At 45.3% G+C, this 19,879-nt stretch overlaps 1 protein-coding gene across 2 annotated transcripts in view; it reads right to left on the reverse strand.

The window, feature by feature from the left end:
• Positions 1-19,879, reverse strand: part of LOC143171995 (BDNF/NT-3 growth factors receptor-like) — a 214,913-nt gene that overhangs the window by 153,892 nt on the left and 41,142 nt on the right. For both annotated transcript variants that reach the window (XM_076361201.1, XM_076361203.1), the window contains exons 6-7: positions 3,213-3,349; positions 177-309 (exon numbers count right to left, since the gene is read on the reverse strand). In XM_076361201.1, the coding sequence (XP_076217316.1) occupies positions 177-309; positions 3,213-3,349 (270 nt within the window). The remainder of the gene's footprint in view (positions 1-176; positions 310-3,212; positions 3,350-19,879) is intronic.

The following is a 19,879-nucleotide window of genomic DNA, read 5'->3' on the forward strand; positions in this document are numbered from 1 at the left end:
AGAACTCAGAGCAGAAAAAGGTAAAAATAACAACTGCTTGTTGGGCTATTCCCAGAATTAACTGCAATAGATAGTTCACATGCTTAAAGGGTGTTTCTGGTTCAACAACCTGTGTGCCCAACAAATATTTATACCCAAAATAGTTATTGCCAATGTGGTTTAGCCTGCTTACGTACAGAATACTGTGAGCTCGGCAGAGGCTTGGTCCTCTCCCACAATATTCTCTGCTATGCAAGAAATCCACAGTCCGCTGTCCACAGATGAAGCGTTCTTTATGGTTAGCGAGGCAGGATTCTTACTTGTGTCACTCTACAAATGATCAAAAAATATGGATGTGCCAAATATGGCATAAAGAAACAGTGGAGAGAGGGGGAACCATTGGCCACAGTTCAACAGCATTTTCCATTTTCCCTTCCTTTTAGCTGTATCAAACTGTAATTAATCAAAGCATTACTTTGGTGTCTTATCCAAACAGATGCAAAACACCTACAGAACCAATTGTAACCATCGGTAGCGGTGAATTCAAAGCCCCAAAAACTCATTCATTTTTCCACCATGTCACTTTCTATTTCTCCCTTCTTTTGACACCTTTCTCTCTACACAAATGTTTTTTTCAGCACCCATTCCCTTGCTTATCCCTCTCTTCAGTTTCATGATTGATTTCTATGGTCTATCTCTAATCTCTTTAATCTTTTTATTCCCTCCTATATTCTGTTCAGTCCTCGCTTTACTCTTCCTTTTATCTCTTTCATTTACACTTAGCTTGACATCTCTTCTACTACTGCCTTCTGAGCTCTACTGCACCTTGACAACAACATCTTCTCCCTCCTCCTTAGCCAAATGTCTCTTAAAAGCTTCTTGCTATCATGGAACCTTCCACAAGAGAGTATGTCCCTTCTACTAACTGAACTACTGCCCAAGTGCTGTTTTACTGTGCTTGAGCACAGGCTAATTGAGGTAAGAATTATGATTTACAGAAAGTTCAGTGCATTAAATGCTATATTAAATATGCAGCTATGCTACACTGCATAAAGTAAATTACAAAAATTAATTACAAAAACAGAGCAAAAAGTAATTGCAAAGATTTTAAAAAAAATAATACCAGCTAGCAAAGCTAGTTGTTAAAGCCTGTTATCTTAAATGAGGTCCTTAAAATGACAGCCAAATAATTACTATTTCCATACTTGAATTTTTCATAAAATGCAAGATTATTTTATTAAAAAGGAAAGGAACCAAAACAAATTTAGAAAATAAACAACAATTAGGACGATCGTTTAAAAAACTTATTGTACACATATGCTTTGATGCTGCACAGAACACAAGCAAATGATATGCTGCACCTGTAAAACCACAGTGACTTCCAGTGGTAGACACGTGGGAACACTCCTGCATACAGGATTGCAGGACCAGAATTTTAAACATTGAGATGACACCTTAACTCCACTTAAGTCAAATGTCCCATTGATTTCACTGTGACACTGGGGCAGGAGGAGTGGAAAAGCCAACACCCCGATGCATGTTTTTCCATGTGCAACTCTCAGAGGTGAGCAGTCCTCAAAGCAGGAGTCAAAGCACGGGGCTTCAATTGCAGGCTCAGGCTGAAACATATAGCAAGAAAAGTCTAACTAACATTAACCAACTTATACATCAGCATGAAAGCTGAGCATGTGGTTAATGTTGCAGGACTGAAGTTTGGTTTTCACTTTTGCTAACATTTCTCCTTGTAAAACAGGAAAGAAAAACAGGCAGAAGCAGCATAGGAGGTTAAGAAAAGGGAGGCGGAAACAAAGATATGGAAGCGAGAAAAAGGAAACCAAAACCAACACTCACAGAAAAGGAAAGTTGTGAATGGCAAATGAGCTTTAAAAGGCACTCATTCTTCTGCTACTGAAAAGACTACTGTGCTCTACAGCTATATTATAAGCCCCTCTCACAAAGTTATGTCAGGAAAAGAAAGCTTTTCAGGAAAGCTCAAAGCAAACTGAACATGGCATTTGGAAGACAGGAAGGTTAAAAAATGAGGTGATCTTACTTTTTGAACAGTATCCCACATTTGTCTTGGCTCATGACTCAAAAAAAAAAAAAGTAATAGAAAAATAAAAAAACACAACTGCATAAATTCCTCAAACAGTTTTAATTTCTTGTTCTTGTTGATAACTGATGCATTTGGGTAGTTTTACACATTAGAGAAAAGCTTAAAAATAAAACTAGAGCTCTGCAAAGCTCTTATGAAAGCTGAAAGACAGGCTAGTCAAATTCTACATAAGCCTAATGTAATGACCTCAGTGAAGAAAGTACAGAGGTTAAGAGACCCCAGAGGTCCTGTCTCTTCCATACTGCAGGAACAGTTTTGGAAGTACACATCACGCACTTTGTACAGACCAGAAAGCTTTAGGCAGTTTGTACTCTCATGAATGCAGGGGAGCCGATGCCATAAAATTGTAAATAACAGAGGGTCTTGCACAGTGTAAATAATGGCAATTTAGGAGGTCAACAGCTGCATGTTGAAGACCTGCTTAAATGCTTCTCCTTATCAACATCTCCATCAGAAAGAACTTAATCAGTATATCTCCACTTCACACACAGTCTAAGGCAGGTACACAGAATACCAGGATCTCAGGAAACAAAATTCCCACTGTCTGGATGGGTTGAGGAAACATTTTCATACTTCATAAGAAAATTTTGCCATAGTAAAACCTTGACTTTGACTTTCATGACTCTCTTGTTATTTTGTTTTGTTAAAGGAAAATGAAACAAACCACAAATTAATTTTTACAACCAAAGTTCCAGCACACCAAGCTTTTGGCCTAAAAATATAATAAAATTAGAGAGACAAAGCTTTTCTCACAATTAGAGTAGATTGGACTTGTTCTCTCTATGCAGGTATTTGTGATAATAAGAAAGTACTTAAGCTTCAGTATCCTGATTCGCTACATTACTTCCATGAAATTACAGCACTTTCATTTACAAAAGAACATCCAAAAACTTAAGTGCAAATCAGTTTCTCAAGGACTGAATGTTTTCCGTTTTCCAAAAGCACTGCAGCAGTCACCATGGACTGAAAGTAATTGGAAAATAAATGTAATCCTAACATTAATTTACTATTTCATATTTTTTATAAAAAGTTAATTAAAGTTAGAGACAAGGCTTTATTTCATCCTTTGGCAGATGTCTTGTCTCTGAATTGCCATGTATTTGAATATGAAACTTACCTCATGGTTTGAAACAAGATTAGTGAGCACCCAGGATACATTAGGGGGCGGCCCTCCAGTAGTATCACAGTACAATGTGATGCTCTTTCCTTCCACCACGGTGATGTTGTAATTGCTTAAGTTTGCTGAGGGCAAGTCTATGGTACAAGCAAAAAAAAAAAAAAACACACACAAAAAAACCCACCACTTTGATATTTGTGTTTGCCAGAAATAGATACTGCTCAGTTCTATGGGAAATGTATAAATGCAATCAAAAACACTGCTTATTTAAAATTCACTGTGGTCAGTTATTGTTCAGGAAGGGAGTACAAACAGCATTGTTGGAGATATATAAATACAGTCCTTAAGCTGCTACATAAAATTTTTTTGGCCTTCTTCATTTTACATCCAAAGGAAACATTCTAGCATGTGGAAATACATTAAGCTAATTCTAGAGGGAAATGTTTCAGGTGGGCAAATAGTAGTTATCCTAACTTCAGGTTTTAACTTCCAAAAAAAAAAAAATCCCTCCATTTTTTAACACAGGAAATTTAATCTGTCTCTGTTGTAGCAATTGCAATGAAATCTCTATTTTCCAGGGACTAATTGACATTGTGGTATTCCCACTATTCTCTACTACAGTTAACATGAAAATCCCATTACCCCATGGTATCACATAAGAGATTGAAGCCCTCCCTCTCATACAGAGAGCTCATAGACAGCAGAGCAAAACCTAGATCTTCAAGTACAAAGCCCACAAGAGGGAAACAAAGCCCTGAACAGATCAAACCAGAGGAGAGAAAGGACAGAAGAGAGGATCAGCAACTGCACAGAGCTGCTATCCAGGGCACTTCAGCAGACTTAGCTATTGCCCTCAAAAAAGAGGGAAAGAAGAAAAGCTGCGAGATGGTACCACTCACCAGTGCCCTGGTTTCGGCTGGGATAGAGTTAATTTCCTTCCTAGTAGCTGGTACAGTGCTGTGTTTTGGATTTAGGATGAGAATAATGTTGATAACACACTGATGTTTTAGTTGTTGCTAAGCAGTGCTCACACTAGTCAAGGACTTTTCAGCTTCCCATGCTCTACTGACTGAGAAGGCTGGAGGTGCACAAGAAGCTGGGAGGGGGCACAGCCAGGACAGCTGCCCCAAACTGGCCAAAGGGACATTCCATACCATGTGACATCATGCTCAGTACATAAACTGGGGGAAAGCTGGCCGGGGGGGGGGCTGCTGCTCGGGGACTGGCTGGGCATCGGTCAGCGGGTGGTGAGCAATTGCATTGTGCATCACTTGCTTTGTATATTATTATTATTATTATTATTATTTTATTCTATTTCAATTATTAAACTGTTTTTATCTCAACCCACGAGTTTTTCTCACTTTTACTCTTCCAATTCTCTCCCCCATCCCACCGGGGAGGGGGGGAGTGAGTGAGAGGCTGCGTGGTGCTCAGTTGCCGACTGAGGTTAAACCACAACAACCAGTAAGCCAGCCTAGCTTTTGCAAGAGCCAGGACTCTCCCACCATCTCACAAATCTATAAACCATTTCATATCTCATTTTTCACATTCTTCAGCACCCAAAGCAATGGGAACTTTCAAAAGAGTAACAGCACTAATATGCTGAGTGCTTCCAAAACCCCCACATGTTATAGACTACTTTGGAGCTGACCCTCTTAAAAAATGTTGCCAGGAATGTCAAAAGTCTTTAGGCATGCAAGACCTCACATCATATTCATTTGCATAGCAAATAATTACATAACATGCGGGATATTTCTTCAGAGATACTGTACCATCATTTGGAGCTCCTACATATTGTAAGAATCCTTACTCTCAATTATGAGGCATTTCTCATCAACAATTCCAGGCAAGTTTGACTTGCAATTTATCCTCTCAAATAGCAAAGCTTATTTGCTGTGCTGGATATGTATGTCTGTATTGGGTTTACGTGGCAAGGTTTTGGTAGTGGAGGGCTGCAGGGGTGGCTTTTGTGAGAAGACAGCAGAAACTGCCCCCATGTCAGACAGAGTCAGTTCCAGTCGGCTCCAAGATGGACCTGCTGCTGGCCAAAGCTGAACCAAGCACTGACACCGGCGGTGCCTTTGTGATAACATATTTAAGAAAATGTGGGGATGGGAATCTCACTAACGGACATTCCTGAGTTTGATTTTAATGAGCAAACACTGTACCACCTGGCATGACAAGGCACTTAAGCAGAAAACAACAGAGAAAGGAATGTGCAGCTGGAAGGAGAAAAACAAGATAAAGACCATGAAGGCATTTCGCATGATCAGGAAGAACGGGCCAATCTGCTAGAGCATAGATGCGCGTGAACACAAGGCTATAACCTATCTGCAAGCTGCAGGTAGTGCGTGTACACTTCTGCTTGCTATAAAAGATGCTAACAAAGAGCAATAAAGGTCTTTGGTTGCCGTGTCTGCCGGAGTCCGTGCCGCTTTTCACCCCCACAAATGGCGCCCAACGTGGGGCGAAAATGCTGGAACTGAGCACCGGTGGGGAGCCAGCTGAACAAGTCATAGCCAGCGGCAGACAGAGCAGTCTCAGGAAAGAGCTGGAGCCGGAACTTTGAATCATCGCCTCGTTGGAGCAGAGGTGAGCAGCTGGGAAACTTAAAATGGGATTGCAACTAACTAAGGAGGAGGAATCTATACTATGTATTATTAAGAAACTGTTAGAAAAGCGTGGAGTTAAGTATGATGACCATACCCTCCGCCTATTGCTTTCATGGCTAAAACAAAAGGGAATTCCCCTTGATTCGGCTACTGCTTTTAACGGCGAGCGGGAGACCCGCTACGGGGCGCAGGACTTGCTCAGTTAATGGGGGAGGACCCTGTCAATACGCCGCAACTGCAGGCACGGCTGGTGCCTGAAATTTTAAGACAATCAGCAGACCTTGCGTTTCAAGCAATGGTAAAGGTCCCTGATACAGGACGACCGGTAAAATCTTTTACTAGCATTAAGCAAGGGACCAACGAACCTTATATGGATTTTATCGACAAGCTCCAAGAAGCTATTCAAAAACAAATACAAAATCCTGAAGCCAAAGAGGCATTGCTTATGAAATTGGCTATAGAGAATGCCAATGAGGACTGTAAAAGAGTCTTATAGACATTGCGAAATCCGACCATAATAGACATGCTTGACGCGTGCAATCGTGTGGGTTCAATTACACATAAGAATGAGGTTTTTGCAGCCTGTTTAGCCGCTGCCTTGCGTCCCGGTAACAAAGCGTGTCTCCGCTGTGGAAACTCGGGGCATTTTAAACGGCAATGTCCTGAGAATCCTGTACAGAAGGGAGGATCGGAAGGAATTCAGCAGCCCCCTGGTATTTGCCCGCGCTGTCGCAAGGGGAGGTACTATGTTAATCAATGCCGGTCGAAATACGATCTCCGCGGTCGACCCTTGTCGGGAAACGGGAAGTCGAGCGCGAGGTGGGGGCGCGCACTGACACAAATGCCACCCCAAAATCCCCAACCCCAAAACCCCATGAGACCGCTGTCTCAGCAGGCCTGGGTCACCTCAAGGCCAGAACCATTGGCAGTGCCGGAGTGGATGTCTCCACAGCCACCAATCTCTCTATAAACGATCAGACTGTGCACAGGGTGCCCCTCAATGTGAGAGGCCCCCTTGGCCAGGGGCTGAGTGCCCTATTGGTGGGGAGGTCCAGTGCTACTATGCAGGGTTTGTTTGTGTTACCTGGGGTTATCGACTCTGATTATACAGGACAGCTGCAAGCGTTGCTATGGACCCCCTCTCCTCCAGTATTTATTCCAGCTGGAAGTAGGATTGTACAGCTAGTTCCTTTTAAGAGTATGGTTCGTAATCGGGATCCTATTTCCCGGGGAGCTGGTGGATTTGGATCCACAGGTGAACCAAATATTTTTTGGACTCAGCTTGTCCAAAGAACTCAGCCCACTTTGACCTGCACTCTAAAGAATAAAGGCAGCAAACCGGAACAACTGGTAGTGAAGGGAATGATAGATACAGGGGCAGACGTTACTATCATCAGTACTGCAAAGTGGCCTGGATCATGGGAAACCATCCCGGTCAACACGGGGCTAGTGGGAATCGGAGGCCTGTCAACGTCCAGGCAGAGTGCCAACTTAATACAGATTGTAAGCCCGGAAGGACAGGTTGCAACTATTCGACCTTTTGTGGTTCCTGTGCCGTTAAACCTGTGGGGACGAGATGTCTTGAGCACTTGGGGACTAGTGATTGGCACTGCTGATCCGCATCAACATTTTTAGCGGGGGTCACTGGCGCTCGGCCCACCGTTCGACTCACATGGCTCACCGATCAGCCAGTGTGGGTGGATCAGTGGCCCCTATCACAGGAAAAGGCCGACGCGTTGCGAACGTTGGTGGACGAGCAAGTGAGTCAAGGACATCTGGTTCCCACCACCAGCGCCTGGAACACCCCAGTGTTTGTTATAAAAAAGAAAAGTGGAAAATGGAGACTTCTACATGATTTACAGCAAGTAAATGCCGTGATTCAAGATATGGGGACATTGCAACCAGGTATGCCTTCACCGACATTGATACCTCGTCAATGGGACATTGTGATTATCGATTTGAAAGACTGCTTTTTCATGATTCCCTTAGCGCCAGAAGATGCTCCCAGATTTGCCTTCTCTCTCCCAGTTGTAAACCATCAAGGGCCTAGGTTGCGATATCATTGGATGGTGTTGCCCCAGGGCATGAAAAACAGTCCCACAATATGTCAAATGTATGTTGCGCGTGCGTTGTCGCCCATAAGAAACAAATATCCTGACTTAATTTGTTATCACTACATGGACGATATTTTAATCGCCGGACGAGACCCAAAGGAACTCGTCACAGTTATGAAAGATATGTTGCAGGGGTTAAAGACATACGGCTTGCAAATAGCTCCTGAAAAGGTACAAGTGCAAGCCCCGTGGAAGTACTTGGGGTGGAAGATTTTAGAACATACGATACAGCCCCAACCCATAACCTTGCAATCTAACATTAAAACACTGAATGACTTGCAAAAACTAGTAGAGACTATCAATTGGGTACGCCCATTGCTGGGAATAGATAATGACATGTTAAACCCACTGTTCAAGTTGTTAAAGGGTAATCCTGAGTTGACATCTCCACGAGAATTAACGACAGAGGCCAAACAAGCGCTACAAAAAATATCACAGGCGCCTACCGAAAGGCAAGCACAACGCGTAATTGAAGGATTGGGAGTTAACTTGTATGTCCTGAATCAGTCCCGACAAGCAGTGGGCCTCTTAGGCCAATGGGACAGCAAGGGTACCCAGGATCCCTTAGCCATCATTGAATGGGTATTCCTGCCGCATCAAGCACCAAAAACGATAGTGACGAGGGTGGAAATGTTTTCGATGCTTGTGCGAAAGGGACGCGCGCGATGTTTGGAATTAACGGGCACAGATCTTAAAACAATTTATCTCCCACTGACTAAAGACCACCTTAATTGGTGTGAGGCTAATAGCCTAGAACTACAGATAGCGCTGGAAAACTTTAAGGGACAAATTCTAATTCACTATCCATCTCACAAATTATTCTCCCTTAATGAGGAAATTAGTATAATTCCTGAATCGTTGAGTAAGGAGGTACCTGTCGAAGGACCCACCTTATTCACCGATGGATCAGGACGAACAGGTAAGGCAGTTATAGTGTGGTGTGAAAAAGGGGAATGGAAACATCAAGTTCACCATGTTGTAGGAAGTCCTCAGCTGGTGGAAATATACGCAGTAATTCAGGTCTTTCGCCAATGGGAAATGCCATTAAATTTGGTTACTGATTCTCAGTACGTCGCCAACGTTGTCAGGCGCTTGGAAAAGGCTTGGCTCAAAGAAGTTGATAATGAACCAGTGTTTTTAATGTTCAAACAGGTATGGGACTTGTTGAATCGCCGCGTAAACCCGTATTACGTGCTCCACGTGAGGAGTCATACCTCTCTCCCAGGGTTTATATCAGAACGGAATGCGCGAGCTGATCGTCTCGCTGCCCCTGTATGGACAATCCCTGTACCATACGTTTCTACACAAGCCCGATTGTCGCACGAGTTTTTCCATCAATCTGCCCGAATGCTGCGTCGACAATTTGGGTTGACTTGGGACACGGCACGAAGTATCGCACAAATGTGTCCTGACTGTCGGCAATTAGTTCCCATACCCCAAACAGGGGTAAATCCCCGAGGAGAAAAGGCCCTACAGATTTGGCAATCCGATGTTACTCATATCGGAGAATTTGGCAAACAAAAATATGTGCATGTTTCCATCGATACGTTCTCCGGAGCTCTATGGGCGACCGCAGAGACCGGAGAAAAAAGCAAAGATATTTTACGGCACTGGAAAGGGGCCTTTGCTGCTCTAGGGGTTCCACACCAGATCAAAATGGACAATGGGCCCGGGTACATAAGCGCAAAAACGCAGGCCTTTTTGGCACAATGGGGCATTCAACATATCACTGGTATCCCTTATTCCCCTCAGAGCCAGGGCATCGTTGAGCGGGCTCATCTCACTCTCAAGCAGCTACTACAAAAACAAAAAGGGGGAATGCTAGGGGAATCACCGCAAGCCCGCCTCCATAAAGCAATATATGTGTTAAATCATCTTACAATAAGGGAAGACAGGACAGCAGTTGGCAGCCCTAACACAGTAATAGCGAGACACTTTACATCTTGTAACTCAGCTTCTCCGGTAGGAGAAAGGGCTCGGGTGTGGGTCAAGTCATTGGAAAACAGCCAATGGGAAGGCCCTTATGATCTTATAACATGGGGGAGAGGATATGCTTGTGTTTCCACAGATCGTGGACCCCGGTGGATACCTGCCCGCTGCGTTCGACCGTATCTGGACAAGGAGCCCAAGGAGCCCACAGATGCATCAACGGTTTGAAGTAGATTACTGGGACTTACACAAAGTATCTCATTCGATATTTGGGGAACTACCTAGTGGGCCAGGCCATGCCGGGGTATATAGGGGACCAAGTGGGTTGCCATTAGCCGTAGACTGGGAACACCAGGCGGCAGAGAACAGTCAACTGGATAATCGAGAGGTGACAGGAATTCCCTGCCTCCAGTGTCCCGGATCAACACATCACGCATGGACTTTGTGCAAATGTGATAATTGCAAAAAAAACCCTGGTATTGTCACTCTCAGTTCCGGGCGGGAAGGTGCACAAGGTGTAAAGGGAATACCACCGGGAACACCGAACCACAGAATCTACAGCTAGTGTGTGGGAGATCACATTGTGTCCCCCAGCTGTGGACTGTGTGGGAAACGGACTGGGAAAGTACCAAATGACAGTGTGACAAATGACTTGGGTGGAAACGGAACAAAAAGAGAACGTAAACCATGACGCCAGCATGGGGGGGTGTCTTGTGGCTAGTATCACTGTGTGCGGTTGCTGCGTTATGGGCACCCTCACAGCCGAAGGAAAATGTTTGGGTAACTCTGGCCAATCAGACAGGACAGGATTCCATCTGCCTGTCGATATCTTCCCCCGGTAACCCCTTTTCTACCTGCCTAGTGGGGCTTCCTTTAGATAATTGGGACTTGGGCCTGATTAGTCCTTTCAAGGAGGCCTGCGGGGGGGGACGACACGCCACTGATAATTGGGATGGATGCCTACCACATCTTAATCACTTGCCAATAGAACCTCAGGAACTCGAGCTATTAGGGTCCATAAAAATAGATTGGTGTTTGTATTTCAATTATTCAGGGGCCAATGTTTCCTGAGCCTGGCCTGGCATTCCCTCTCATATTAAAGGTGGGCCGTGTTCGTTGGGAAGATTAACTCTACTAATGCCAAACACATCTATGATCCTAGACCACAGGAGGAGCACCCCTAAGACGCGCGGTAAGCGCAGAGCACATGCCTACACTTCACAATGTGATGATGCTGTCGACCTATGGAACCGGAACACTATAGCTGCGGTTGCAATCTTGGCTCCAGGTGTCGCAGCAGCAAAGAGTTTGGTCACATTAAATAAATTAGGATGTTGGCTAGCGAAACAATCAAATGCAACCTCTGAAGCACTAACGGGATTATTAATGGATGTAGATTCTATACGACATGCTACTTTGCAAAATAGAGCAGTGATAGATTTTTTGCTTTTAGCGCAAGGCCATGGGTGTGAAGAGTTGGAGGGAATGTGTTGTATGAACCTATCTGATCATTCGGAATCAATTCACCGCAGCATTCAGATGTTGAAGGAAGGAGTACAGAAGCTAAGAGTGGAAGACCCCTGGGATTGGCTGGATAAATTATTCGGGAAATGGGGTCTAAGTGGCTGGTTAAAAGGACTAGCCAAGCTAGGAGGGCTATGCTTAGTAATGTTCCTTTGCATCCTGGTTTGTGTGCCATGTCTGTTACAAGGTATGCGAAAAATGATTGAAAGATCTGTTTCAGCAGTGTTTCTAGTAAAACAAAAAGGGGGAGATGTGGGGATGGGAATCTCACTAACGGACATTCCTGAGTTTGATTTTAATGAGCAAACACTGTACCACCTGGCATGACAAGGCACTTAAGCAGAAAACAACAGAGAAAGGAATGTGCAGCTGGAAGGAGAAAAACAAGATAAAGACCATGAAGGCATTTCGCATGATCAGGAAGAACGGGCCAATCTGCTAGAGCATAGATGCGCGTGAACACAAGGCTATAACCTATCTGCAAGCTGCAGGTAGCGCGTGTACACTTCTGCTTGCTATAAAAGATGCTAACAAAAAGCAATAAAGGTCTTTGGTTGCCGTGTCTGCCGGAGTCCGTGCCGCTTTTCACCCCCACAAGAAAAGGGTAAAAAACACTGTGCAACAGCAGCTGGGAGAGAGAGTACTGAGGAAGAAAAAATGTGAGAGAAACAACTCTGCAGACACCAAGATCAGTGAAGAAGGAGGGGGAGGAGGTGCTCCAGGCACCGGAGCAGAGATTCCCCTGTAGCCCGTGGTGAAGACCATGGTGAAGCAGGTTGTCCCCCTGCAGCCCATGGAGGTCCATGGTGGAGCAGATATCCACCCTGCAGCCCATGGAGGACCCCACACCAGAGCAAGTGGATGTGCCCTGAAGGAAGCTGCAGCCCATGGAGAGGAGCCCACACCGGAGCAGGTTTTCTGGTGGGACCTGTGGCCCATGGGGGACCCACGCTGGAGCAGTCTGTTCCTGAAGGACTGCACCCCGTGGAAAGGACCCATGCTGGAGCAGTTTTTGAAGAACTGCAGCCTGTGGGAAGGACCCACATTGGAGCAGTTTGTGAAGGACTGTCTCCTGTGGGAGGGACCCCATGATGGAGCAGGGGAAGAGCGTGAGGAGGAAGGAGTGGCAGAGACAACGTGTGATGCACTGACCGCAACCCCCATTTCCCATCCCCCCTGTGCCACTCAGGGGGTAGAAGGTAGAAAAATTAGGAGTGAAGTTGAGCCTGAGAAGAAGGGAGGGAAGGGGGGAAGGTGTTTTTAGTTTTGTTTCATTTCTCACTATCCTACTCTGTTACAATTAATTGGCAATAAATTAAATTGATCTTCCCCAAGTCAAGTCTGTTTTGCCTGTGACAGTAATTGCCGAGTGATCTCCCTGTCCTTATCTCAACCCACGAGTTTTTCATCGTATTTTCTCCCCCTGTCCCGTTGATGGGGGGGGAGTGATAGAGTGGCTTGCTGGGCACCTGATGGCCAGCCAAGGTCAACCCACCCCAATGTATTATCTTTTAATGACTTTTCTTTTCCTGAAACAATACTTCTCTTTCTTCCACCCCCTCTTTTTTTTTTTAATTAGAGTATAGTAGTTTCATCATCTACTTGCAGGTTTAGAAGTTTAGCAAAGGGATTTTTTTTTTTTAATGTAAAAAGTCCCATACAAACAATTAACCATCTGATTAGTACGAATTGTTACATGTTAATATGTTTGCTAGAAGTTCAATAAAAGCTATATATATTGGAAATCTCTCTTTAAGTTTAATTAGTTCAATAAATTGAAATGAGAGGAAGTAATACCCAAGAAAAGACAAATCATTTGCCATGCTATGCTTTCTTGCCTATAATAAGATTTGAAAATTGGCACAAATATACAATAACTGCTTCAGCACTTCTCCTAGTGCTTTAAGCAGTGCTGTAATGTGGTTCCCAATATAGGTGTCATGGATTTCTTCTATTACGTTCACTTTATAAATCATATGTTGAACTTTATTCAAAGCTGGATGGTTTGTAGGCCTTCATGCAGTAATCTGTTAGCAAAGGTAGCCATCTGCTCTCACCTACTGTGAATTCAAATCTCAGCAGTGTCTGTCAACTAGCTTGGCAAGAAATAAAACAAATCTTAGGGAACATTTGGCTATTAATTATCCTGGTTAGGGAACAGGGAGAGAAGTAATGAGATCATTTGCTTTATAGTTACCCTTCCACACTACCTCTGAAAACTGTTCCAACCGCTCTTGCCAGACCTAAACTTGGAAAGAGATTAAGACTCCCCTCTTCTCCCTGGCACTACTACTCAGGACTAAGTCTGCTTGCTGTGCAAGTCCGCACAGTTTCTGCTAACGTTTTGGTGTTATATCTCTGAGGGAAACAGCTATATTTTGCTTGTACCCTGCCAGAAGGTTATAATAGAGTTGTAAAGTTAGGCTAGAAACCAGTTGCAAGATCTTCCAGAAATTCTTGCAGCAAAAAAGTAGAGATATAATAACAATCACATTATTGTGTGTGTTTTGGTTTATTCCCTTTCCCAGTCATAAGAGGTGGGTAAGAAACACATAAAATAATTGCTTTGGGATTCATTTTTCTGGTTGGATATTTTGTGGTGGTGAACTTTAATGCAAGACCATTTTGGCTTCTATTTCAAGTGGTACCCAAACTGCGCCACAGCAGAACACACACTAGTTGAGCTATGCTTGGAAAAAGAAGATATTAGCATAAGACATCTAGAAAAGGTGATACACTGGACTTAGGAATAAAGCAGTGAGACCAAGCAGCAAAACCTGTACTGACAAATAATTGAATATAAAAACCCCCAATGTTCCCCAACAGAAACATATGTTCAATATGTGTGTTCAGTGTAGTGTGAGACCATTTATATGAATCAGTAGCATTTTGACACCTACACAATTAAAAAGATTTCTAATCCAGCTGCATTTATTCATACCTTAATTTGTTTAAATACAGGTTTTTTAGATGACTACCACTTCTGTTGATATGGATGCACATTTTAAAGGACTTTGTAGACAGCAATTGATATAAGCAATCAGCCAATAGGTTTGCATAGTTTTGTATACTGCCAGCGCAGTAAGTATAGATGGTAGCATAAGAAGATCACGCAAGATAGCCAAAGACATAATTTTCAGCTTTCTGGAGCAATGAGTTTCACAGGCATATTTTCCAGGCTGCATGCAAAAATATTTCCTTATATCAGTTCTGAAATTTGTCTCTGTTCAAATTCATTGTTCATTCCCTGTTCTGATAGGACAGGGAAAAGAAAGTTTCTGAATGATCTTCTTAAGACCACTCTGTTTTATTTATTTTTCTCATGTCCCCTTTCTTCTCAATAATCTATCCAAGGCTTTCAATCTCTTCAAAAAAGGAAGGACAGAACTTGCTACTAAGAAATTTAAATTCTAACATAGACAGTTATGCAGTTTAGTAGATGTATAACAAGTGTACACTAAAACCAATGCCTTTCATTGTGTATAGGTGTATAATAGCTATGTTATTTCACTGCATAGAGAAAATCTGCTTTCATATTGTACTGGTTTTGGCTGGGATAGAGTTCATTTTCTTCACAGTAACATGTATGGGGCTATGTTTTGGATTTGTGATGAAAACAGTGTTAACACACCAATGTTTTAGCTATTGCTGAGCAGTGCTTACACAGAGTCAAGGCCTCTCCTGCTTCTCACAGTCCTGCCAGCGAGTAGGCTGGGGGTGCACAAGAAGTTGGGATGTTTTAGTTGTTGCTGAGTAGTGCTTACACTAGTCAAGGACTTTTCAGCTTCTCATGCCCTGCCAGCGAGAAGCTGGGAGGGGGCACAGCCAGGACAGCTGACCCAAACTGACCAAAGGGATATCCCATACCATATGACATCATGCTCAGTATATAAACTGGGGGGAGTTGGCCATGGGGCGGTGACTGCTGCTCGGGAACTGGCTGGGCATTGGTCGGCAGGTGGTGAGCAATTGCATTGTGCATCACTTATTTTGTATATTCTTTTATCATCATTATTATTATTATTTTCCCTTCCTTTTCTGTCCTAGTAAACTGTCTTTATCTCAACCCACGAATTTTACTTTTTTTTTTTCTGATTCTCTCCCCCATCCCACTGTGTGGTGGGGAGTGAGCGAACGGCTGTGCGGTGTTTAGCTGCCTGCCGGGTTAAACCACAACAGCGTGATAGGGCCCTGCTTTCCTGGAAATGGCTAAACACCTGCCTGCTGATGGGAAGTAATGAGTGAATTCCTTATTTTGCTTTTACTTTACCTATTAAACTGTCTTTATCTCAACCCACAAGTTTTCTCACTTTTACCCTTCCAATTCTCTCCCCCATCCCACTGGAGGGGGAGTGAGCGAGCGGCTGTGTGGGGCTTAGCTGCCGACCGGGGTTAAGCCATGCTTTGTTCCAGGGAATAGGCAGCTCAGGATTAGAATAAGCAGTCACTTTCATTCACTCTAGCACAAATGGACACAACAGAAGGCAAGTGGGGGGACTCATTTATGTCAACTGAGTATCTCTTAATATTATGTCAGGCTTTAGAAGTAAAAAGTCTAAGTAGGTGGGCTATTTACTTACACAGAACATCATTAGTGCAAACTGATGGCCGAGGACATATTACAGTGAAACTGTCAAGCATCGCTAGGCAATGACCCATATTTTCATCATGCACAGCTGGGACTTCCACAATGACAAAACCAAATATTTTGGCTGAAATTTTCAAAGGCTACTACAGCATTTGGCTACACAATTGTCAATGGAAATTAATAAAAAACTTGTGTCTGAATTCCTTGAGAGCTTTCAATGTCCTCATGCTGCTACTTACTACTTTCTACAGAAAACTTATACTGCCCTCAGTAGAGCCAAACTGTCACTATATCTATCAAAAGAAGGATATGACCTAATTAAGAAATAACTGAATATTAATACAAACTGTAGTCTGTAACTGATCTCTCGGCACCAAGCCAACATTCTAGCCAACATACTACAGCAACTTTTAGAAAAAGAGGGTCTTAAACAAGGAGAAAGGACTCCATCATTACACCCAAAATGCTATTTCAGTGGTTAACTATCTTCACACTTACAAAATTTAAAAAATTATCTGATTCTCAGATTGATTGAAGCAGCAATGTTGGTAGCACCTCTGTGATAACATATTTAAGAAGGGGTAAAAAATGCTGCGCAACAGCAGCTGGAAGAGAGGAGCAAGAAAAGTGTGAGAGAAACAACTCTGCAGACACCAAGGTCAGTGAAGAAGGAGGGGGAGGAGGAGGTGCTCCAGGTGCCGGAGCAGAGATTCCCCTGCAGCCCGTGGTGAAGACCATGGTGAGGCAGGTTGTCCACCTGCAGCCCATGGAGGACCCCACGCCGGAGCAAGTGGATGCGCCCTGAAGGAAGCTGTGACCCCGTGGAGAGACCATGCAGGAGCAGGTCTTCTGGCAGGACCTGTGGCCCCACGGGTGACCCACGCTGGAGCAGTCCATTCCTGAAGGACTGCACCCTGTGGGAAGGGCCCACGCTGGAGCAGTTCTTGAAGAACTGCAGCTCATCGGAAGGACCCACATTGGAGCAGTTCGTGAAGGACTGTCTCCTGTGGGAGGGACACCACGCTAGAGCAGGGGAAGAGCATGAGGAGGAAGGAGTGGCAGAGACGAAGCGTTATGAACTGACTGCAACCCCCATTCCCCATCCCCCTGTGCTGCTCGGGGGGAGGAGGTAGAGAAGTGGGGAGTGAAGTTGAGCCTGGGAAGAAGGGAGGGAAGGGGGGAAGGTGTTTTTTAGATTTGTTCTTATTTCTCATTATCCTACTCTGATATGATTGGCAATAATTTAAATTAATTTCCCCTAGTCAAGTCTGTTTTACCCGTGACAGTAATTGCTGAGTGATCTCCCTCTCCTTATCTCAACCCATGAGCTTTTTGTCGTATTTTTTCCCCTTGTCCTGTTGAGGAGGGGGAGTGATCGAGCGGCTTGGTGGGCACCTAGCAGCCAGCCAAGGTCAACCCGCCACAGTCCTTTGTGGCGCTCAACGTGGAGCATGAGGAATTCGAGATAAGGATAGTAATTGGGAGAGGTAATGAGCAAAACATGGACTGAACATAGAATCATAGAATCATTGAGGTTGGAAAAGACCTCTAAGATCATCGAGTCCAACCGTCAACCCAACACCACCATGCCCACTAAACCATGTCCCTAAGCGCCACATCTACACGTCTTTTAAATACCTCCAGGGATGGGGACTCAACCACTTCCCTGGGCAGCCTGTTCCAATGTTTAACCACTCTGTCAGTAAAGAAATTTTTCCTCACGTCCAATCTAAACCTCCCCTGGCACAACCTGAGGCCATTTCCTCTCGTCCTATCCCTAGCTACTTGGGAGAAGAGACCGACACCCACCTCGCTACAACCTCCTTTCAGGTAGTTGTAGAGCGCAATAAGGCCTCCCCTCAGCCTCCTCTTCTCCAGGCTAAACAACCCCAGTTCCCTCAGCCGCTCCTCATAAAACTTGTTCTCCAGACCCTTCACCAGCTTCGTTGCCCTTCTCTGGACACGCTCCAGCACCTCAATGTCTTTCTTGTAGTGAGGGGCCCAAAACTGAACACAGTATTCGAGGTGCGGCCTCACCAGTGCCGAGTACAGGGGCACGATCACTTCCCTACTCCTGCTGGCCACACTATTTCTGATACAGGCCAGGATGCCATTGGCCTTCTTGGCCGCCTGGGCACACTGCCAGCTCATGTTCAGCCGGCTGTCAACCAGCACCCCCAGGTCCTTTTCTGCCAGGCAGCTTTCCAGCCACTCTTCCCCAAGCCTGTAGTGTTGCATGGGGTTGTTGTGACCCAAGTGCAGGACCCGGCACTTGGCCTTGTTGAATCTCATACAGTTGGCCTGGGCCCATCGATCCAGCCTGTCCAGGTCCCTCTGCAGACCCTTCCTACCCTCGAGCAGATCAACACTCCCGCCCAACTTGGTGTCGTCCGCACACTTCCTGAGGGTGCACTCGATCCCCTCATCCAGATCATTGATAAAGATATTGAACAAGACCGGCCCCAAAACTGAGCCCTGGGGAACACCGCTCGTGACCGGCCGCCAACTGGATTTAACTCCATTCACCACAACTCTCTGGGCCTGACCGTCCAGCCAGTTTTTTACCCAGCGCAGAGTACACCTGTCTAAGCCGTGAGCCGCCAGCTTCTCTAGGAGAATGCTGTGGGAAACGGTGTCAAAGGCCTTGCTGAAGTCCAGGTAGACCACATCCACAGCCTTTCCCTCATCCACTAGGCGGGTCACCTGGTCATAGAAGGAGATCAGGTTGGTCAAGCAGGACCTGCCTCTCATGAACCCGTGCTGGCTGGGCCTGATCCCCTGGTTGTCCCGCTCATGCCTTGTGAGCGCCCTCAAGATGAACCGCTCCATAATCTTCCCCGGCACCGAGGTCAGGCTGACAGGCCTGTAGTTCCCCGGATCCTCCTTCCGGCCCTTCTTGGAGATGGGCGTCACATTGGCAAGCCTCCAGTCGCCTGGGACCTCCCCCGTTAACCAGGACTGCTGATAAATGATGGAGAGTGGCTTGGCGAGCTCCTCCGCCAGCTCCCTCAGGTGGATCCCATCCGGCCCCATAGACTTGTGAGCGTCCAGGTGGCATAGCAGGTCATTGACTGCTTCCTCTTGGATTATGGGGGGGTTCATCCTGCTCGCCGTCCCTGTCTTCCAGCTCAGGGGGCCGAGTACCCTGAGGATAACTGGTCTGCCTGTTAAAGACTGAGGCAAAGAAGGCATTGAGTACCTCAGCCTTTTCCTCATCCTCGGTGACAATGTTCCCCCCTGCATCCAATAAGGGATGGAGATTCTCCTTGGCTCTCTTCTTGTCATTAATATATTTGTAAAAGCTTTTTTTGTTGTCTCTAACGACAGCGGCCAGATTGCGTTCTAGCTGGGCTTTTGCCTTTCTCATTTCCTCTCTGCATGACCTAACGAGATCCCTGTACTCTTCTTGAGTTGCCTGCCCCTTCTTCCACAAGTGGTAAACTCTCCTTTTTTTCCTGAATCCCAGCAAGAGCTCCCCGTTCAGCCAGGCCGGTCGTCTTCCCCGCCCATTCTTCTTACGGCACATGGGGACAGCCTGCTCCTGTGCCTTTAAGACTTCCTTCTTGAAGATCGTCCAGCCTTCCTGGACCCCTTTGCCCTTCAGGACTGTCTCCCAAGGGACTCTCTCAACCAGCGTCCTGAACAGGCCAAAGTCCGCCCTCCGGAAGTCCATGGTTGTGGTTTTGCTGGCCCCCCTCCTTACTTCACCGAGAATCGAGAATTCCACTATTTCATGGTCGCTAAGCCCAAGACGGCCTCCGACCACCACATCTCCCACCAGTCCTTCTCTGTTTGTAAACAGCAGGTCGAGCGAGGCACCTCCCCTGGTAGGCTCACTTACCAGCTGCGTCAGGAAGTTGTCTTCCACACACTCCAGGAACCTCCTAGACTGCTTCCTCT

The sequence above is a fragment of the Aptenodytes patagonicus genome, chromosome W (genome assembly GCF_965638725.1).
Source record: "Aptenodytes patagonicus chromosome W, bAptPat1.pri.cur, whole genome shotgun sequence".
NCBI classification, from domain to species: Eukaryota; Metazoa; Chordata; class Aves; order Sphenisciformes; family Spheniscidae; genus Aptenodytes; species Aptenodytes patagonicus.